At 46.7% G+C, this 22,234-nt stretch overlaps 1 protein-coding gene across 1 annotated transcript in view; it reads right to left on the bottom strand.

Moving 5' to 3' along the window:
* Nucleotides 1–10,283: 10,283 nt before the first annotated feature.
* The window catches only part of STARD13 (StAR related lipid transfer domain containing 13), a 239,471-nt gene continuing 227,520 nt past the window's right edge, over nucleotides 10,284–22,234 (bottom strand). Inside the window, exons 9-14 of the mRNA XM_029936862.1 lie at nucleotides 20,016–20,226; nucleotides 19,076–19,190; nucleotides 17,968–18,189; nucleotides 16,977–17,194; nucleotides 13,411–13,587; nucleotides 10,284–12,696 (exon numbers count right to left, since the gene is read on the bottom strand). Coding sequence (XP_029792722.1) covers nucleotides 12,579–12,696; nucleotides 13,411–13,587; nucleotides 16,977–17,194; nucleotides 17,968–18,189; nucleotides 19,076–19,190; nucleotides 20,016–20,226 — 1,061 coding nt within the window. The 3' untranslated portion in view covers nucleotides 10,284–12,578. The remainder of the gene's footprint in view (nucleotides 12,697–13,410; nucleotides 13,588–16,976; nucleotides 17,195–17,967; nucleotides 18,190–19,075; nucleotides 19,191–20,015; nucleotides 20,227–22,234) is intronic.

The raw sequence follows: 22,234 nt of genomic DNA, 5'->3' as shown, positions 1-22,234 counted from the left end.
CCTTCCTTTTCTTCATCCTTGCACTACTAATGCCTTTTAAAAGTCTTTATTTTATTATTATTATTTATTTTCTACTGTTCTCTACACATTGTGAACATTCAGTACATTCTGGGTTTCAGACTTCCTGACATGACTCTTGGGGGTTATACCCAGGTTTTGAATCTCTTCTTGGTATTTTGCCTTGTGGCCAGGAAACAAGGCCTAAATATAATGCTGCCAGATATTATTATTGCCAGGACTCCACAACACCGAAATCTCGATCATCCCTTACTGATCCCTCCCTCCAGGCTCGGAGGCTCTCTGAGCACAGGAGCCATGGCGGAAGGGAATCAAGATGTCTTTCTCAATGGCTCTGCAAACGTCCAAGTCCCGCAGCAAAGGGCAGCTCTCACTTGCTTGCGAATTTGAATCCCAGGACTGACACGGGCGGGCAGGCACATCCATCTGTGTGTCAGGCTGAACTTACTGGCCTGGCTGCGTGTTCAGAGGAGTGAGGACCCAGGAGATGTACGGCCTGGCAATGCCGTGACCATACGTCCAAGCAATAGCACGGACCTCGGGCAATCACACCAGCACTCGGGTCTTCGTGTCTTCACCACGGAGATTATTTGCAATTGTATTCAAAATGCCATTCTTGAGAAGATCTGTTCAGCCTAACCCTACCCTGGCCAGCTGTCACCAGCACGCCAGGAAGGTGCACACACAGAGTTTCGTCTTCCTGGGATGTCAGCTTTATTCAGTCTTAAAGCAAGGTGAACACAGTGATAAAGCAGGTTCCAAACTCAATGACATTTCACCAGGTGTTTAACTCGGCTTCGTTACACAAAGCACAGGTTGTTTGTTGTTATACAACACACAAGGCCAGGGGATGGATGGGAAGTTAACGGACCTAACGTGAAGTCAGTCTGTGAGCACACTGTTGAGGTAAGGCCTCGTCTGGTCTGGGTCAGCTCTCAGCACTCACTGTTGATGTTCAAGTTATGAAGGATCTCTGTTCTGTTTGGAGATCAGTCAAAGGAAAGCTTTGGTGGCAGCTCCCTTTTTGAAGTGGTCAGGCACAGTGGGGTCAGGGTCTGAGGAGTTCACAGTTTGCTACAAAAATCCTTCCTTTTACTTTTTTTTTAAAGTTTATTTATTTTGAGAGAGAGAGAGAGAGAGCGCACAGGCAAGAGACAGAGAAAGAGGGAGAGAGACAATTCCAAGCAGGCTCCCAGCCATAAGCACAGAGCCTGATGTGGGGCTCGTACCACAAACTATGAGATCAGAACCTGAGATGAAATCAAGAGTTGGAGGCTTAACTGACTGAGCCATCCAAGTGCTCCAAAATTATTTTTTACTTTTTAAAGGAATTTAGTCAGTCTTAGGCCTTTGCAGATGTCCTCTGTGTTTGCTAATTATCAGTTTGAGTTTGTCCTCAGCTGGGTCTCAGTGTTACCTGATTTTAGCTCACTGTTCTTCGCTGCTTGAGCCGTTGCTTGCGACAGGTCACTGCTTGACATGAGGGACTCCATCTTGCTGTCTAGAAGCATAGCTTCCTGACTTCCACACTCAACAGCTGACTTCATCATCACATTATAGAGGAACCCCCCCCTTCTCATTAAGGGAAACGGCACAGCAAAGATCAGATTGCCTGGACTTGAATTCCAGTCCTGGTTGAGTGATGTCAGGAAGTCACTTGTCCTCCCTGTGCCTCAACTTGCTCTTTATTAAAAGTACAAGTAGTAGTATCTATTTCATTGGATTATCGAGACCATCGATACGTCAGTGCCACATACCTCTGTACGTATATGTGAATGTGTAGAAGATTCTTTGGCACACAGCAAGACCTCAATGCTTAGAGTTGTTGTGAGCTTCATTTTCCTTGACAGAGAGTGTATTCCACGTGTGGCTGGGGCGGACCTGAGGCAGGAAGATAAAGAGCAGGTAGCATCCAGGGAAGCAGAAAGTTCCCTTGTGTGTATCCTTCCAGGTCTGAAGTTCTGGTTCACGGTGAGGCCCCACCATTGTTTCTCGATTCCACCTGGAGAATGCTGTGGTGAGCCACCATGCCTGCTTGCCGCTTGGTTGGGTTTTTCTTACTCTTTATCCTTGGATCCCTCTTCTAGCCTCGATTCCCTTGTCACTGTGTGGTGCCCTTCACCCTGCACTGGCCTGACTGCCACTGGGAGATTTTCTTCCTGATTTGCCCAACTCACAATGTCACCTTGAACATTCTATTTCCAGTCTCTGCATAACATCTTGGCACTGGAATGTGGGACCACGGGGAACTGTTTGTTTTATGCTCCCAAATCCTTGACCGAAAATTACAAAACATTTGTCTATCTTCTCAAAAACTGCTCTTCTGTCCTTATTCGGTTCCCTGAAGCGACAGCTGCTGCTGTGTGTGCGATGGTTTAAAATCCTTCATTTCATGTAAAAGAATTCTGCCTCATGCCTGGTTTGCAATCATCGGAGCCCTGAGCAGTTATCACCTCGTCAGGACTGTGGGGAGTGGGGCTCCGTTCACTGTGAATTTGGGGATGTGTGGGGAAGACCAGAGCGGACATACAGCCTTCTGAAAAATAAGCCATGCAGCGAGACAACTGGTGGGTTTGTCTGAAATGACGCTTCCACTGAGCCAGCTGCTGTTTCTCATGCTTCGTACGTGTGCTGTGTTTTGTCCTGGACCCGCCGCAAACTGACAGAAAACTAAGAAGAAATGTGCTCTCCTTTGCCACTTGCAACTGCGCCTGCGTGGAACATTGTGTGTCCTGCAGTTTCCGGAGCAGCAGAGCGGCCCTGGAGCGGGCGTTCCTGGGTGTGGTCGCCGGAGGGCGGCTCCAGCAGATCCCAGGGACCACGGCGTCTCCCCAGTGGCTGCTCCTCCGAGAGCATCGTCCACTTCACACGACTGGATAGTTTGAGTTTTCCACAATAACTAGAACTGTCTGACTTCATGGAGGACTGCACGGTCTACCTGACATCAGGCCTGTTTCCTTTTTATTTTCCCTTATGATGATGAGTAACAGGAAAACTGAAGGATTCTGTGGTGTAAGACCCTCCTCGGGTCAAGTTGACCCTAATGGAAAAATGCCAACCATTGTTTCACTCTCCACCCCTCCTCCTGGTGGACAATTAAGGGTTGGGCAGTCAGGCTTTGGAAGTCCTAAATTGTAACTCATAATTAAAAACTTAACGGTTAACTTGTTTTTCAAGATGCTGTTGCAAGATCCCATCCTTCAATCGCAAAGTTCTCGCTTCTGTGCACCTGCTTTGCCTCCCCTTCGGACCTATGATTGGTGACCTTAAATCTCTCCTGAGGGGACAGAGAACTCTAAAATTGATAGGTCTCTGCCTAATCTTATGTTTGTGTGTCGAAATATGCTTGACCACTATAGAATGCTGTAAACTCTGAGGTTAACTAAATGCTGACTTATTTTGTCTTGTCGAAGCCCTTAAAAACCCTGAGCTTCTGATCAGTGGCGGTCTCTCTCCACAGGACTTGCCAACACTCGAGCAACTATAATAAAACCAATTCACCATCTCCATTTGTGTCCGTGGGTTTCACTCTCGGTGACTCTTCTCAGGAGGGAAAGGTCTAACAGAGGGAAACCGATGACTGCTCCCAAACCCAGCCATCTGATTCGTTGTGTGTGTGCCGTGCTCCCCAGTCTGGCAGCTCTTGTCCCCTGGAACTGTGTCCCGCCGACAAGATGTCGCCTCACCAGCCTCAGGACAGGCTTTTCCCTTTGGCTCTTCACTTCTAGCACGTGATATGGGCATTCTCCTTGGACACACAGTTCCTGAAAAGCTGCGCATTACTGACTTTAGACAACATGGACACCAGGCACCATCCTTGGGACTTCTTTGGAAAATGCCTCAGCAGCTTAGAAACCAAAGGCAGGAGGAATTTTCAGAGAAGAAAGATCAGATTGAGACAGCTTTGAAGCCGTGGAAGGAAAGAGGGACACGGTGAGGGAGGGTCAGGTAGGAGGAGGCTGCCAAGAAGAACCCTTCTGAATTCAAGGCAGAGCCTCCCCACCCCCAACCCAAGGGTCCAAGACAGGCGCAGCGCCCCAGTTTCCCAGGAAAGTAGGGCCCACGCAGAGGAGCCATCCTCCAGCCCACCCCAGTCATCCTGGAACACTATCAGATTGACTGTCAGGTTTAGGCTTTATTTTATACGGTAGTGTAATTTCAGCCTCTTCCTAAATCCAAAAATAGCTGGCTCCGACCGGCTGATGCCTGAAATCCATGTGCCCCCTGATTCCCAATAAAGAGATAAAAGGCTTAATTATGCAAATCTGTAGTGGAGTGGCTCAGTCTGAAACTCATTCATATTAAAATGTCATCAATCAGCTTTGTAGCAGCGGGATGACTGACACCAGGCATCGTGAAGGAGGCTGTCGGCCCTGGAGCCTGGATGTGAGGCCGGCGCAGGGGAAGGGAAGGCGAGGAAGCCCATCCAGGCTGGCTGCGGCTCCCGGCTGGCTCTCCTGCTATGCCCATCAGAATCAACGTGGTGGTGTTTTCTCTGAGATAATCCGGATTTAGGGCAGTGAATTAATGAAGTTCTGTTGCGTGATTATTGTCTGGAGTTAGGGGCGTGGAGTTGCACCCTTTGATGAGTAGATGAAACTGGAATTGGTACTCGTTCCTTTTGCCAATCAATGCCAGCTGTTCATCACATTAGGAAGGCTCGGGGTGGGGGAGGGTCTTAGGGAGAGGTGGGCTTGGGGCCTGGCAGGCCCTTCCCTGCAGGTGGAGATGTTCACCAGTCTCAGAGTAGACATGGCAGGGGTGAGGCAGGGTAGGCTGGAGCTCTGGGGGCCTCTGAGGTTAGGTGTGGGTCCGTGGGCTGGTAGACGGGCCAGTTTTAGGTACAGCTTTAAGTTATGCATTATTTTGAACTTGTCCCCGGGATATTGGTGGAGTCTTACTACGAGTGACAGCCTGGTCTCAGGCACGCATGCTGTGGGGGGTTAGGAAAGAACTGGGGCAGCTCCATTCGGAGGCATCAAGAGGACAACCAGGCCTTCCCCACCGAAGACCCCCAAAAGGTCAGTGCGATAGGAGCAGAAAGATGTGCAGAGCCTGCAGTGAGCCGGTGAGATCATTGTCAGCAGGGGTGGCTGCTGGGTGGGGTGTGAGGAGGGCGTCAAAGCTGAAGACCTTCCCCTGAGCACACCAGACACCTGGGCTCCAGAGCTCCCTGAAGCCCGTGAGGACCTCTGAGACGTGCAACTATCTGGAAACCAGAACCGCGGGGCCTTTGCCATCATTCAGGCATAAGAGGAAAATGTTCCAGTCCGGGACGTGTGGATTTCTGGTATCTGCCTCCCTTACTTCCTGACTCTTGGGAGATGCAGCCATTCTGTGTGAGCAAGTGTAGTTCTCAGGGGACTCATTTGTCTGGTGTTGGCTTTTAATTTATTTTAAAAGAGAAAGAGAGAGGGAGGGAGAGAGAGCGAGCGAGCTGGGGAGAGGCAGAAAGAAAGGGAGAGGGGGAATCCCAAGCAGGCTCCACACTGTCAGCACAGAGCCCCATGCAGGGCTCGACCTCCTGAACTGTGGGATCATATCCTGAGCCAAAATCAAGAGTGGGATCCTTAACCGACCGAGCCTCCCAGGTGCCCCTGTACTTCCTTTTTTTTCACAAGGAATAATATGTCTCTTGAAGTTATTGATTAATTGATCATTCCCACCACTGTAATTTTAGAAAGTAGTGGAGCCAGAGAGAAAAATAGGGCATCTGTTTGAGCGGTCTCCACCCTAGCCCTCATTAAGGTTTTTCTGGACTACCTGATCTATCTCTCGCCTTCTTCTCTTCTCCCTCTCCTTCTCCTTCTTCTTTTTTTCTCTCTATAGAGCTTACCTGGCCAATTATTTATCTTGTTTCTTGGCTATTTTATCCACTAGACCAAAAGCTCCATGAAGACAGGAATGTTTTGTCTTTTTTGTTCACTGATTTTATTCACTGTTTTATTGACTAAGGGTCTAGAACAGTGTCTGGTCCGTAATGAATGCTTCATACATATTTACTAAATGAATGAACTAATCAAACTGTATTATTTGCTGCAAGCAAGTGGATGGACAGTATTTGCTAATTTCAGAAATAGCCACATTTAACCTCTTGGGAGACCAGCGAATTCTCCATTCTTTGGACTCTTGGAAAGGTGAAGTAGTCAAAGCACAAAATGTAAGTTATTTCATTAGCTTTGGAAAACTTTATACAAGGTCCCTATGTGATGACTTCATTGTCGCTAGGCCTCTGTCCTAATGCCCACTTCATTTTAACAAAATTTACAGAATAATGTAGCAGAAAGTCTAAGATCTAGAGTTTCAACCATGCCCTCAAGAGCTTATAATCTAGTGGAAGGGTTATATTTATTGCTAAATAATGAAATTCAATGTGTTATGCAATAAGAGAAATATGGAAAGAAATAGGTGGATTCGAGAGGGATGGTCAGGAAAGTCCATGCCCGAATAGGGCTTTGAGGAATAAATAAGTTATCATATGACCAACAAGATAGAGAGAAGGTCTGCAAAATCACAGGGATGTGAAACACTGGTTTGGGATTACGGGACCATTAAACATATGGTCAGCAGAGGCAGGAATGACAAAACTGAGGTGACCTAAGGGACGTAGCTTCAGCTTGGGCACTGGTCACTCTCTTGGGTTTCAGTCCTGTGTGTCGAACTGGCTGGTGGGTACCTCCACCTGGAGGGTTTCCAGCCATTGCAAGCACTGCATGATCGGAGCCCACTGACTGCCCTTCCCAACATGGACCCCCCCCCCTGCTCCCCTCTGAAATCTGCTCTTCTTCTTCCTTTTCGCTGTATCAGTTAAAGGACAAACCACAAACCAGTTTTCTAAGCTAGGAACTCAGAGTCATCTGTAACGACTTCCATTTCTCCACCCTTCCACAACCAACTAAGACATAAATCTTATTAATTCCAGCTTAGAAATATCCTTAAAAATCTCTCTACTTCTTTCTTCACAAATATTGTCTACCTGGGTTGTTATGACGGCCTTTGGCTTAGATTTTCACCCATCACTCTGCTGTGTATCGCTCTGGGCTCCCTTTATCCCAGCCGCTAGTCATTCTCATGGCTGCTACTTTCCAGAAGCTTCTTCTTAGCACTCATGGGGTCCTGGGCTAATCAGAAAAGGGCAGGTTCCAGTCTGGCCTATGGGAGGGGTCTTAGGTGCATGTCTTGGCCATGCTGGAGTTGAGGGAAGTTGCAAAGTGACAGGTCAAGCTCCATTTACACTGATTAGAGAGGCCTTTTCTCAGTGAGCAAAGTGGTCTGGGGTCAGAGCTCACTCGTCACCAAAACCAGCTTACCCCCTGCAACAAGCAATGGGCATTATAACAAGAGAAGGAGAAGTCGGCCCACCATCCCGGCCCTTTCGGCTGATTTGGAGTTTGTCCTTGGAGATCTCACCAGTAAGCTCATCATTCCAGCTCTTGGCATCTTCAGATCATACAGCACCCAGACTGATCTGAGCTCCTTGGATCCTGGCATTTTGGTTTCAAAGTGTCTTCTCTGATGTTGTCCAAGAACATTACATTTACACAAATACTTCCTCAAGCAACAGGGACTAGGGGAAAGCAACATTTTCTAGAAGGAAAAGAAAAGCAAGTTATCATGAAGTAGTATCAGCTCAGGAAGGCCAGAGGTATCAATCTCTTTATTTCTATGTATGTAGAAACCAAATAGGAGAGGAAAAGGCAAAGATGTGTGGTATCCTTATATCCCTGGTCCTGTGTCTAGGAATCGCCAATTCTCTTTTAGCCCATTTTAAGTCTCTGCCATCAGCACAAATGTGAATTTGCTTCTCTGCTTTTTGGCTCAAACATTAAGTCCATCGTCCCTGCTGCTGTGACCATCCAGCTCACCTCCTACCCCACTCACTCCTGTCCTCTGTATCCTCTCACCCTCTGCCTGAGTCACACCCAACTTCCACCTGATGCCCAAGCCCATCCTTTCCCTCCTCATCCTGGGTTTTCCATATGCCAGTCCCTTCGTCACTCTTCTGAAGTCCCTGGGGGTCACCACCACCTCTGGGCTTCATAGACTTTGCAGTAACTTACTACTAGGTATTGTATATATATTCATCCTTGTTACGTAGATTCTGCACTTGCAAATTCATCTACTTTCCAAAACTTATTTATAATCCCCAAATCAATACTCACTGCTCTTTCCTGGCCATTCTAGGCACAGAACTGGAGTCACTGATGTTCATGCACATTCCCAGCTGAGATCAAGCAAATGTGACCTCTGCCTTCCTGATTTAGCTCTCATGTTGTAAAGACGTATCTTTTCCACGGTGTATTTAGTCCCATGTTTTCCCCATTTTTGTGCTTTCTGTTAGTGATTTTGCTGTTTAAAATGGCCCCCAGGTATCATGCTGAAGTGCTGTCTAGCAAGAAAGTTGGAATGTGCCTTACAGGGAAAATACACGTGTCAGATGAACTTCGTTTCGCCAAGAGTTTTAGTGCTGTTGGCTCTGAGTTCCATGTTAATGACTTGACAGCATGGTGCACCGCTCTGTAAGTGAAGCTGCTCTGGAAAGTAGCACTGATGATGCGTGATGAAGTTATGGAAAAGAAGGAAAGCAACTAAATCTGTGGATTCCTGAGATGATGTCCCCCTGCCAAAGGTATTGTTGTGAGGCTGAAAGCCAAAGAAATTTAGTCACATTACTTAGGGTCAGGAAAATACTAAGCCTTTCTTGATGCTGTTTTACCATCAAGAAATACTGTAGCTCAATCATTATTTGTAAGAAATATATACTGAGTAAGGTGTGTTTAAACAGACATTCACATAGAACAAAGTTTATATATTTATTAGTTGACAAAAATGTTGTAACAAAAATGTTGTGAGTAGAAACGTGCCCCTATATTTCTGGTTTGGTACTTAGTACCTCAGTTTTTGGTGACTTTAAAGAACAGAACCGCTGCACACAAGAATGCTTATCACTGTTTCTGTCCCACACTGTCTTCTCTGCATCCACACCTCGGCCCACCCAGTGTCCCAGCTCCCTTCAAGGTCGTGTGGATGTGCCCTGCACATATGAACAAACGTCCCCTGCAGGAAACTGTGCTGCAGAGGAAGAGCACTCTTTGAGATTCTGAGTCTCATCCGGACCCACGGGGGATGTGGGACAGGAGCATCCGGGAGGCCTCATGGGTGGGATTGCTAGAATGGAAGTGAGCACTCACTCTCCAGAGGATGGAGTTGGCCTAAGGCATGTCCGACATTCCATGTTGTCCGTGGTTCAAACTTCATGGCTTTGCACTGTTACAATGTTGTGACTGCAAGTGTTTATCTCCTACTCCTTGTTCAGTCTGCATACACTGATGCCACTGCCCTTAGCTGGGGTCTGTTTCATTCTTGTACATCATCTTCCTGAGAAGAAGACATAAAACCAGTTTTTGTGTGGCCAAGCATCAAAAGACAGCAGAACAATGCCATCCCTAAGAATTTCAAGAAGTATGCTCAGAATCGAGTTTGAATTCTTACGGTCTAGGGTCTCAGAATGTTGGTGGCCAGTGGCGGCCAGAATGACCACTGTGCTCTCTTCTTTCATGTAGAAGAAGAAAGGGGGCAAATGAAATTTCTCCTTTGCTTAGGACAGGGAAACGTCTACATCAAGGGAGAAGGCATGAGGGAGATGAGCAGAGAGCATGTTTGGGTAATTTTGGGGGGACACATGGTCTCTTGGGCTGCTGTGGCTTTTGCAGCCTGGAGCCGAGAATGCCAGGGAGCTTCCGCTTACTTAATGAGGAGCTACTTTAGTTATTTGTTAGAAGTAAAGCAGAGAACAAACAGAATAAAGGCCAGAGGCTTAGGGTCAGATGTGGCTACTCTTCGTGCTCCAGTGGTGTGTCCAGAAGTCACTTCATCACATCTCAATTTCTTGTCCACTCAGTGTGGACGAATGAAATGTAGCTGGAGTTTCCCAGATCCTCAACAAAAATACCATAGATGTGTTTTTAGAACTTTCAGACTTAATAGCAATGAAATGTAAAAAATAAGCCCTTCCCATCCCTTAATGCCTCAGACACAGATGAAAGCGCCCAGACTGCTCGTGTATGTTGATATCAACATCCTTGTATTTGGTAGACGTACCGAATACACGTTTTCCACTTAAAGGATGAAGCATGAAAATCAACATACATTTTTATAGAAAATATGAAATATTTAATGCATATAAATTTATTTGCCTTGGCAATTATTTACAATTGATGATTGATACCAACAATTGAGGTAAAAATATACATGAGGTATAAATATAATATTTAAATGCAATATCATATTTTATTTCCATTGGCAAGATAACAATGAATAAAATGCTGTGGTATTTGACAAAGAAGCTTGATGCATTTTTCCCTCCTTTTTCCTGTTTTATTTCTTCAGACGCACTAGGTTATGCAGCGGTGACATGATTAGTATGTGTGCAAAAATAGAAAAGTCAGGTGCTGTGAAGAGAACGGGAGTCATGAATACAATCATATTGGCTTTAGTACCCTCTTGCTTCCCAGTGTGTGGTCTTCACGCCAGCAGCCTAAGCATCCCAGATACTTGTTAGATGTGTAGACCTTACTCCAGACGGCTCGAGTCAGAGTCTGCAGCTGAACAAGATCTCCGGGTGATCCGTGTGCACACCGAACTCGATGATACAGTACGATTCATCTGTGGGTGTCTAGAGTATTTTCCAAACCCCTAGGCTCCCATCTCTGGACCAGTGTTAAACTAGATTAAACCTCGTTAATCTTGTCTATGTATATCAAAGTAATCCAAAATAGATGGCTGGATTTAAGATGCATGGCAGAAGTGAATTTGTTTTGCTCACAGAGCATTGCCCACGTAGAAAATGATGGGTTTGCAGGCAACTTCTTTGTAGGCAAGGAAACAAGAAATTCCTAGGTCATAATTGAAATAGTATGATTTTCCTTGCACCATAGAGAACTCTTATATAATAATTTTATTTTTCTCAATAAAAGAATTGCACATTGCTGATAGGAAAAACATTACATAATAACATGAATGCACACAATACACACACAGAAAGGGAAAACACTCATTTAAGGTTTTTTTTCTTTCCCACATCAGTTGCTAAGTTATGAAACAATTTCATGGATTACCAAAGAAAATCTCTTCCTGAAGCCAAGCATAATAACTTATCTTTCTCTCTACAGTTGTTGAATTACAATTAACAAAAAAAACCCCACAACTTAAATCCATTAACAATGGGTTAAGGAGAGTCAATCTACAATAATAAATAAGTTTGGGTCAAATGTCTAGGTAGCTTGACAGGCTAATGAAGAAATACAAAATTAAGAAACCTGTTTATATTTTCTAAAACTAATCACAGAGTATAGTTTTGGTCTTATTGTTAGTTTAAAACCCTGTCTTTTAGATTGCAAAAGTTTAATGAATTATATCTTAAGAACACCCTCCGTAGCAAAATAAGAATTCCCTGAAGCTGTAATGGCCCAGGACTCTCAAGTGACCATGGCCTCCCCTTGTCTGGTGTCCAGAGTTATATTCAGTGCAATGTACTGGTAAGAAAATGCCAATTAACTGTGACCAAACAGGCCACTGGTCATACAGAATGACATTTACAAACACGATAAAAATGTATCTATGAAAGATCAATAAAACACAGAGGCTCCCTTGGGCTTTGAATATGCAAAGGCTATTATTGAAGGGAAATAATCAGCAGGGAAATGAAGTTCTTACAGGCACTTGCCCTGACGCCACTGTGCTGTGGGCATCTGACATTTCACCGAAGCTGCATCTGGCTGGGTCCACTGGCAACGGGTAACCCAGCCGGATACCTGGTCATGACTTCTACCCCACTTCTTTGCTTTTAAGGGAGTAAGTAGTCTTTTCTTGGCTTTCTCCAGCACTCCACACTCAGTTTTTGAAGAATACAATCAAACTGACAACACAAAAGAACCTTTTGATGTTGTTTTCCTTTGGTCAGCTAATCTTTGGTTAGACATCAGGGCGGACCAACAGACTAAACATTTTCATACCTGGGTGTTAGCAGCAGACTCTGCTCAGCTTACAGGACAGTGGGGGGCTGGGCCCAGAGCCACTCGGAAAGAACCACATGAGTGAGGAAGGGACTCACTGAGTCAGACGCGTTCCTTTTCAAAAGACGCAATTATATATAAAATTGATATTGTACAAATATACAGTGAAGGTAGAGATATACACACATATGTACATATGCTATACACACATTTATTTACAGTTAAGAATATGCTTCTTAGAAGCCTTTAAATAGCAAATTAGGCAATACACAAGGAATAATCCATTTAACTTTAAGTAACATAGATAAATGTTCTGATTTTTAAAAATATTATATTAGTAGGGATGTAGCCGTCTCCAGGAAGGCTAGGAAAGTTCTCAGCAATTCTTGCATCTTCAACATTCTGACTTCTCAGTGTTTCCATTTTTAAGCATTAACCACGTCACTCAGTCTCTCTCTCTCTCTTGCTTTCTCACGGGCACTCTCTCCCACAAGTGTTTCCGTTCACTTCCTCTTCCCTGAGTTTTGATGTCACACTGGGGAAAACTCAGATTTTAGTTTCTGGACCCTCAGCAATGAGGGGCTGAAAAGAGTTTCTAATTCTGGCAACTTCCGCTGCACACAGATGTCCAAAGCCTCTGTTGTACCACTCTGAGGAGTGACCTCTGTGGGGACAAAAACGAGAAAGGAGGTGGGAAAGTCTTTTTCCAAAGCTCAGCACTTTATCATGGTAGACAGGGCTGTGCTGCGCCCCGCGCCTCAGTGCGCTTGCTTACAGCTCAGGGCCGACCCCTCCAGGGTCTCAGAACCGCATTCTGTCATCAGATGCCTGGAAAATGGCTTTTCGGCCAAGTATTCAGTCTGTCTCTTCATTGGGTGCTTTACAGTGATACCATCTCCCCAGAGAAGATTCAGACTGAATTCTGGAATTCTCTGAGAACACTCAATGTTTGTATACCCAGACCAAGAACTTGTTGGGCATCAGGACTGCCTTGATGGGGGTGTGGTGGGGGTGGGAAGTGAGCTAGTTTCTTCTCTATGCAGGACAACAGGAGGGGTGGCCCAAGGACAGCAGGCATGCCAGAACGCAAGACATGGGGACGCGCCTTTACTGAGCAGCCACCGCAGGAGGGTGTTTGAGAAGCACACAAAGTGGGAACAGCACTGAAAATAACAAAAGGCAAAGGGCTGCAGGAGAGTGTCAGAAGCTCAGGAAAGATGGGGAAAAGGAAAACAGACGGGGGAGCGATCCTCTATGAAAGCACGTTAATGGCAGTGAAAAAACGAAGCACAGTGACATAAGCAAGCAGGATGATAGCCGGGGCCCTGGCGACTCTGCCTCTGGAGCGAGCCTGCCGTCCTCGGGAGCACGCGCTTACTTCAGGTCCATCCTGCAGATGTGCGTCAGTCTCGACTTGCCGGAGCCACACGGTTCTATCAAGTACTGTGAGTCCATCACCACTGCCCGCACGCCGCCCATCAGCTGGGCTTCCTCGTGCTCCACAGAGAGGGACACCAGGGTACACATTCCTTTGGGCAGATCTGTCTTCCAGGTCCTGTGGCAGAACACCGGGCACGCTGGAATTAGGGCTGAGAAACACCTGGATGCAGCACTCAGGTTTATGCCTCGATTTTCCTGCTCAAGTTCCAATCCTATTTACTTAAACGAATGGTTTCTGGAAGTGTGTGTAAAATGTTCACAGTACAGTTCAAAACAAAGGTCTCAGCCCTCCGACTCAGAGGCCAGAAGTTGTCTTGCAGTTTTCCTTTAATTTTTAACTTTTTTAATTAAAAATTTTATTTAAAACTTTCAAAAACATATTTGTTTATTTATTTTGAGAGAGAGGGAGAGAGAGAGAGAGAGCGAGCGAGCAGGGGAGGGGCAGAGAGAGAGGAAGACAGAGAATCCCAAGCAGGCTCCGTGCTATCGGTGCAGAGCTGGATGCTGGGCTCAAACCTACAAATCATGAGATCATGACTTGAGCTGAAATCAAGGGTTGGTAGTTCGACCAACTGAGCCACCCAGGTGCCCAGTCTTGTAGCTTTCTAATCTGCCTCTGGAACCCCAAATCGAGGCTGGAGAGGTTCCTGGTCATTATTGAAGAGTTGGTCATATAGTTTTAGAATTAGGACTTGGTCATTCAATTCATTCAATAAACATCTCCTGGACACATGAGAAGCCACTAAGGACAAAAAGATACACAGCCAAGGAGGAGAAAGAGACATGCAGAGAGACCTCTCCAACACCAGAGTGACTGCAGCGACGAGGCTGTGCATGGAGTGACCTGCCATCATGTGGAAAGGAAGGGGAGGCTGGCAGCAGAAGGCTTTCTGGAGGAAGTGATGCTCAACTCAGTCCTACGGGAAAAATGAGCGGGCGTGCTCAGTCTGAGGTGAATCAGACACATGTGCACTGCTTATTCTTTTCAAATACCTGAGTGGCTTCTCAGCAGATCAAGAGAGAAAACACAGCTGATTTGACTCCAGCAGGCAGAGACGTGACAGCATGTGGCAGTTCAGTATAGAGAGGACCCAGCTCACAAAGTACACTCCAAAACTGAAACAAGCTGTCTGAGGAGTAGTAAGTTCCCTGTTACGGGAGCTATTCAAGCTGAGAGGGGGCTACCCCTTGGGAAAATGTTGCAGATGGAAGTCAGAAACTGCAAGAGCATCTCTGTAACAATCTTTTCTTTTCTTTTCGTGTTTATTTATTTTTGAGACAGAGAGAGAGAGACAGAACACGAGTGAGGGAGGGGCAGAGACAGAGGGAGACACAAAATCTGAAGCAGGTTCCAGGCTCCGAGCTGTTGGCACAGAGCCTGACACGGGGCTCAAACTCACAAACCAAGAGATCATGACCTGAGCTGAAGTCGGACGCTTAACCGACTGAGCCACTCAGGCGCCCCGACAATCATTTCTATCATAAGATACAGGTTTCATGATCATAATCCCAGTTATTTACATCACCAGTCCTATCCCTTGCTAGGCGATGTCATCTATAACTCTGTCAGCCCTGTCCTAATGCAGTGGGAAGAGAAACTGTTCTGGGTGCCCAGCAAGACCTTGGGAAGAACAAAGCGTTATACAAATGCTTAGCAGCTTCTCCATGGGTGGGGCCCTTCTCTGCACATGAGATGTGATTAGCAGTAAAGACTGGAAGTTGTACAGATCTTGTGGGGATAAGATGGGAAACCGCCTCAGTAGGCACCACGGAACGTCTTGAGGACCCAGAGGAGGAGACAAAGTAAATGCGGTGGTCCCGAGTGGAGACCAGCCACGCAAGCTAGTCTAGACAGGGAGACACTCTGAAGACAGGAGGCGTCTCAGCTCTGTGACTTCCTCACCATACTTGTCACCTGCTACCTTCTTGTGTCAGGACCACAGGAATCCCCATGGCGTGGCTAATTTTCTTGAGTGTTGAGCTCTTCCTGCTCAGAGCCACATGACCCACCCACTTTCTCTTTCAAGTTGTGGATGAACTATCCATGCTGTGAGACTCTGGCCTAAGCACTATATTTAAAAGTCAACCCCTTACTATCCTCCTATCTTACTTTCCCCCTTCACTCCAGGATATTGAACCTGATCCGCTTACTCATTATTTACTGGCCCTTCCTCCCCAATACAATGACAGCCCCAAGAGAGCAGGACTTCAGTCTGTTGTATTCACGGCACTGTGCCCACCCCTTCCCACGGTGCTGGAATGACGCCCTGTACTGAGAAACAGGGGCTGGTGGGGCTGCGGGATGGGTAGACGGAGGAGGCTCCTCCACGGGGAGCGAGAGGCCCGCTAAGACACGGCTCCAGCCTCCTGGCTGCCATCCCAGAACTACTTGCAGGACTGAAGATGAGAACTTCCACGAGGTGACTAATGTCCCAACAACTGTGGGACTAATCCACCCTTAAAACTGCCCACGTTCTCCACCAGGATCCCCAGGTTGCTAAGATAAACACATATATTTTGGGAAGAATGACCCTTAAAATTCAAGGTCTCAAGGACCAACTCCAAAGGCATAAATAGCTTGTGTGAAAAGGAACCTGTGGTTTGCCATCAAAGCTAGTCTCATGAAGTATTTGAAACACATGATTGGGAATTTCACTAGTGATTCCTTTTACACTGCTAACCTATGGGAAGAAACAGTGTCTGCCATCAGCTATCAATAACAAAAGAATATATTGATTTAATTACATTTTGTTTTTTCCTCAGTATCCTCAGTCCCTGTCCTTTCTGACTCAATGCTGCGCCCCCAGCCCATGTGCACAGCGGTACTGTGTACGCCTCCTACCACTGGCCGAGCTCCCCCTTCCAAACCCAGAGGGCAGGGGGCCAGAACTCAACCCAGCAAGCGATCAGAAGCAACGCTTCAACAGAAGACACAAGACTCGCAGGCCCTGTCAGGCTCTGAAATCGTCCTGGGCATCCAATGGGCTCCACATAGTTGGCCTGCGGGGTTGTGCCAAGGTTTCCACGCACGGCAATGAGTTATGAGTATCTGAGGTTACGCAGATGGATTTTGAAGTTACACACACTTCCATCTTAAGAGTTACACAGACCAAAGACTTGCCTTCCCGAGGGAGAAAAGGCAGAATCAGGAGAAAAGTCAGAGTCAATTTGCAAAATTTGGTGGCGAGCACCACTGGACCGAGAGCAGCTATTCTTGGGACTCTGTTCTGAGGGAACGAACAATATTTATGGCCTAATAAACCGTATGCTCCATAATGAACGGGGCCAGAGGAGAGCCCAGCACAGCTGTAAATTGAGTGAAGGAAGCAGGCAGTCGGGCATAAATACAGCAAAGTCAGGTGTCACGGAGGGAAGTGAGCGCCAGCTCCGAGTTCCCAGTGGAGCCTGAACTTCGGTGGCAGAACTGTGCGGAATGCTTAAATATGCAGCTCCTACTCTGCTTTTGGAAAACAAAAACATCTTAAACCCTAGAGTCAGGCTTACCTGAGAACCACGAAGTCCCTGGAAGGATGGGGGGCCATGCTGTTCAACACGTACTGATATATTTCTGTTTGCTTGTCCAGAGTTTCCACAACCTTCCACTGCACAAAATCCTCGTCCCACAGGTGACGCTCTCTCAGCACACGATTCAGAACCACTGAAGGGGGCGCCTCCACCTCCACAGAGGCCTTCCATAGCTTGAGCGGATGCCCGTCCCCCACCTTGGGAAAGATACCATTGAAGGCTGGAGAGGTCAACTAGTTCCAACGAAAACCTTTATTCTGCACTGGGCACTCAAAACACATCACTGGTTGTGTAACCTGAAAGTGATTCTGCACATCTCAGGTTTAAGATGTTAAGACACTAATCTTTAAGCTTAGAAGAAAAATAATAATGACCCTACAAATAATCACCACCAACACACACAGTACTTACTGTGTGCCGGGAAAGATTCTAACCCATTTGATTTTTAAATAGCCGTCCTCTAACAGTGGTAGGATTATGTCCATTATGCAGATGAAAAGCCAGGCACAGAGAGGTTTGTGACTTGCCCAATGTCACACAGCTAAGGGACAAGGATAAGGTTGGCTCTCTATACTCTGATTATGTGCACCAGGAACTGCTTGGCAGTCTCTAGAGTGGATCTTTGTTTGACCTGTGTGTGTGTGTGTGTGTGCCAAGCCCCGTGGACAGAATGGCCTTTTTTTTTTTAATTTGAGAGAGAGAGAGAGCGCTAGTAGGGGAGAGGAGCAGGGGTGAGGGGGGAGAGACAGAAAGAGAAAAAAGTCTTAAACAGGCTCCACACTCAGTGTCTGCCTAAAGTGGGGCTTAATCCCAAGACCCTGGGTTCATGACCTGAGCAGAAACTGAGTTGGACAGTCAACTGACTGAGCCCCTAGGTGCCCCGGATGGTGGCCATTTTTAAAGCAAAAACACATCCCTGCTTATGAGACATGGCTCTTCGGGGGTAATTTTTTCCAACCCCTGAGATTACCTTTTTGAAAGCAAGATCTGTATTGTCTGTGCTGGAGCATGTGACCCAGCCTTTGAACTTCTCCTTGGCTTCTTTCTGGAGGCCCTGGACGAGATGTTCCAGGTACGTGTGGAAAGTTGCCCCGCTCTCCTCCAGCTGGGACCCCAGGTCGTCCAGAGTGGGAGCGTGGACCTCAGCTTCCACGTATGCGTTATGGGACTGGGCTATCAACTCATGCGGGACCTGAACCAACAGATGCACGCAAGAGCAACACACTGAGCTGAAGAAATGCTGAGACTAATAGAGAATGCAAAGTGATTTTGTCAAAATCCATAGTATGGGCAACGGGCCTAGTGCCAGAGGACAAGGGATAGTGTCCCAAGATCAGCGGCAAGGCTGGGGTGGGGGAGTTTCCTAACATCAGGAAAAACAAAGCTGCTTCTGAGGCTACAGTTATTATTCAAAACATTGCAATGACCTCCCAATCATTCTTTCTGTTTTCCTCTTATTTTCCTTTTAAAGTATTTTTCTTCGGTTTGGCAAAATGTGGGTTCAGGAAACTTAAAGCATGTAGACTTAAGAGAAACATCAAATATGAGTCAGAAATAGCTTTACCTTTTCAGCACTTTTCCCATTTACAAATGCCAATTTTAGCACAAAAAGTGTGCGAGCAGGCTACTTCAATAACTTCTTGAACACTTCTGTGGCTATACTCATAGCCTGTCATTGATTCTTGGTTCACAGGGTTGCTGAGTATCACACACACACACACACACACACACACACACACACACACACCCCACACACATACGCAGATGTTGAACCTAATCAAGTCCAAGTTAACACATCCAACATAATTGGCTGGCTGGCCTTGAACCTGGCAATGGAGGCCGATGGAACCGGTTCCTTGAAAACTGTCGTCATGGTAATGCCAGGTGACTAACTGTCGGGGCCTCAATGACACAGGGCTCCTCACATTTTTCGGAGACAACGCCCGAAGCTACTGGGTGTACTACTGTCATTATAAAATCAGGAACAAACACATATAAGCCGCAAACGGAGCAGCCATTCCAAGCATGCTCTCAAGCTCCAAGAGCTCTGAGGAAGGCTGCTGGAACCCTTTCCTCACCTCGAACAGTCTGTCGCACTCTGTGATCATGTGGGCGAGCCCCTGAGCCGCGGCCAGGTTCTCACTGAGGTCCTTTTGATCTGGCTTCCCGGTGGCATATTTCTTCTGTATGACTCTGTAATTGAAGGGCAGAGTCGTAAGCAGATCCCAGACCCAAGGGCTTTTCACAATACAGAGCTCGTCCCTTTTGCTTTCGGTTCATGCCCAAGATGCTAATCTACACCCCAGACTTTCTCATTTCCAAATAAAAACAATGACCACACAGATATTCTGAGTCAGGCGAAGAGTCTGACAGCTCATGATGAACAACCTTGGAAAAATACAAGGGCAGGAGCAATTGCTGGGGGAGAAATTTATCTATTTTTTCCCCAAATTTGAAACCATGTCTCTGCAGGCTGCTGTTCTCAGGTCTTAAGTCCTGCCCTTTTCATAAAAGACTGTAAATATGACTTCTTTCCCGCCCACACACCACAGACACACCACAACACAGCGCCTCAGGCTTTCTACTACTTGGCTTCATATCTGAGCACATGAATTAGCTCGCCTTGAGACATTTTCTTTCGTTGTCTTTTTTAAAGCTTATTTATTTATTTTGAGAGAGGGAGAGAGAGGGAAAGGGAGAGAGAGAGAAGGATCAGGAAAGGAAAGAGAGAGAGAGGGAGACAGAGAGAATCCCAAGCAGGTTCCACGCGGTTAGCACAGAGCCCGTGTGTACAGGGCTCACAAACTGTGAAATCATGACCTAAGCCGAAGTCAAGAGTCAGATGCTTAACTGACTGAGCCACCCAGGTGCCCCTTGAAACATTTTCTGATTATAATAAATGAAATGCTGACAAATCCCCAAACTGAAGTACAATATTAGACGTTTTTTGTTTGTTTGTTGAGTGAACTAAGGGGGATATCTGGTTTAGGATTGTGGCTGTTGATGAGAAGAACCCACCTGGGGGAGCTTTCCTTCTTCAGTAAATTGAGATGAAAGAGGGAGGGCGCCAGACACACGGCCAGGTTCATGGGTGTCATCTGATTCTCTTCCACCGAGTTGACCACGTCGCTCAGGAAGCACAGCAGGGTTTGCAGGACCTCCCTGCTCTCGTCGGCCAGCAGCAGGACGGCCGCCTGCACTGCCTGCAGCCGCTGCTCCTTGGGGACATCTGCAGAAAGGTGGGTGCCGGGCCATCAGAGGAAGAGCCACAGGAGGAGCCAGCCAGGAGCCCCGAGGAGGCTCTACCTTCCCGGTGTGCAGACACCCTCAGAGATATGACCACCATCAACAACCACGGCGACAGCCACTAATGGCGCAAAGAAGTTAAGTCCCTGCTTAGGCCTCACAGCTGCTGAGAGGCAGAGCGGGGCCTGGAAGCCAAGTGGTCCAACTCAGACCCACTGCCTTAGCAACGAAATGCTGTGTGGCAAGGAAGAGCCCTGTCCTGGCTTTTCATGGTCTCTGAGCTAGCCACCAGCTCAGCCATTTGCAAACTGTTTTTCTGCCCTGACTGAAGCTGGCGATTGGCTGGGGCACAGTCAGCCTGGCTTCCCTCATGTCCACCTTCCCACCGGACAGCTTGGGAGGCACCTCTCAGGAGGTCCGGGGCTCTGCCGAACATGTGTGAATACCACTGTGTTAGCAGGACGGTGGCCTCAACTTTCCCCATCCCTAGTGGAGTGGCCAGGCCACTTGGGGCAATCAACCACGCATGGTGGGATGGAGTTGGCTGGCCCTCTCAAATGACTCCTAGAGGGTCAGCTCCTGGAGGGTCAGCCGGACACATCCTCCTTTTTCTTACAAGTCACCCTGGGCTTGGTGCAGAGGAAGCATGCTATTGGCTTCATGTGGTGGGCCAGGGTCATGGATTTCATAATCTGGGGGAGGACAGAAGTTGGAGTTGGAGAAAAAAGCCAGACTCACTAAGGTTATGGCAAGGGTCTGGCCCCTGTGTGGTCCATGTGGGGTGGTGGTGGTGGGTGTTGGCCATGCAGGTTCAGAAGGGCCCCAAATATATGATGTGAACAGAAAGGGAAAATCATAACAAATGGGTGCTAGGCACTGCATATTGTTGCCCTCTGGCTGTGTTCATTACTGATCTTTTAGGTCTGACTCACTGCCCTTACTCCTCTCACTCTGAAAGACCTGGTCAGGGATTTTTGGTTACACGATCTTTCTTAAAATACCATGCTCTAGAGCAGGTCTCTGTGGGGGGTGTCTGTCCTCTGAAGGGGTGGAGGAATGTGCTTGTGACAATCCTTGACGTGTGAGAAGAGAATATGAGGATTTCCAATGGTGTTTATGTTTTCTGTCATGCTTTAAAAATACTGATTGGGGACGTTTTATAACGTGCACAGTATTATCATAGTATATCACAGTATATTTCTATTATGAATAATAAATAAGCATACATGCTCAGATATTTACTACTGGTAGGGGTACATGATAAAAAAAATTTGGAATCTGCTACTTCAGACAGACTGGGCTGTGACCTTCAGCCCGGGTCCAGCTCCTCTCCGTTATTGTAAATCCTAGGGCTGGGTGCTCTCTGGGCCCAGTCAGCCAGAAAATCCAAATTTCTGGAAAAGCCTGAGGTACATTCAAGGTTTAAGAGTCCATCTCTACCCCTACTACATCCACTGTTGACTGACACAAGATAGACCGGGGTTCAGTAGAAAAGAGCCACTTTGTTCAAATTATAGCAGAACCTTTTTTTTCTTACTTGTGCTGAAATAGAAGCAGATACTACTAATGACTTCAAGCTTGTCACTGAAGTGTTATAAATTCAACTGAGCCATTGAATTGCTTTTAAATATGTTGCTTTGGCTAAGATGTCTAGTGTATACATTATTTAACTTCAGATGGCCACTCTTGTCTTCCACAACACAATTTTTAAGAGTCATCTCTCAATGCTACATGTTATCTCAACTTTCTTTCTAGTGACTTTTCTCTTTATCTGTCAGAAAGGATCTTCCGTTATTTTCTATAAAAATTGTGAAGGTCAACTATTAATCCCTAAATTCAGCATTCGTTTTGGATCCTATCTTCTTTGGCCCTTCTGTTACTTAAACTCAGCACTCCAGTGGTCCCTGCCTCTCTCTTGGCTCTCAGGAGACTACTCTGGACCTGCATATCTAAATGTTGATAATGGCAACGATGTGGACAGCTATCAGCAC

This window comes from Suricata suricatta, chromosome 4, assembly GCF_006229205.1.
Source record: "Suricata suricatta isolate VVHF042 chromosome 4, meerkat_22Aug2017_6uvM2_HiC, whole genome shotgun sequence".
NCBI classification, from domain to species: Eukaryota; Metazoa; Chordata; class Mammalia; order Carnivora; family Herpestidae; genus Suricata; species Suricata suricatta.
The sequence above is the reverse complement of the archived record's forward strand: the minus strand, read 5'-3'. Positions and strand labels throughout refer to the sequence as shown.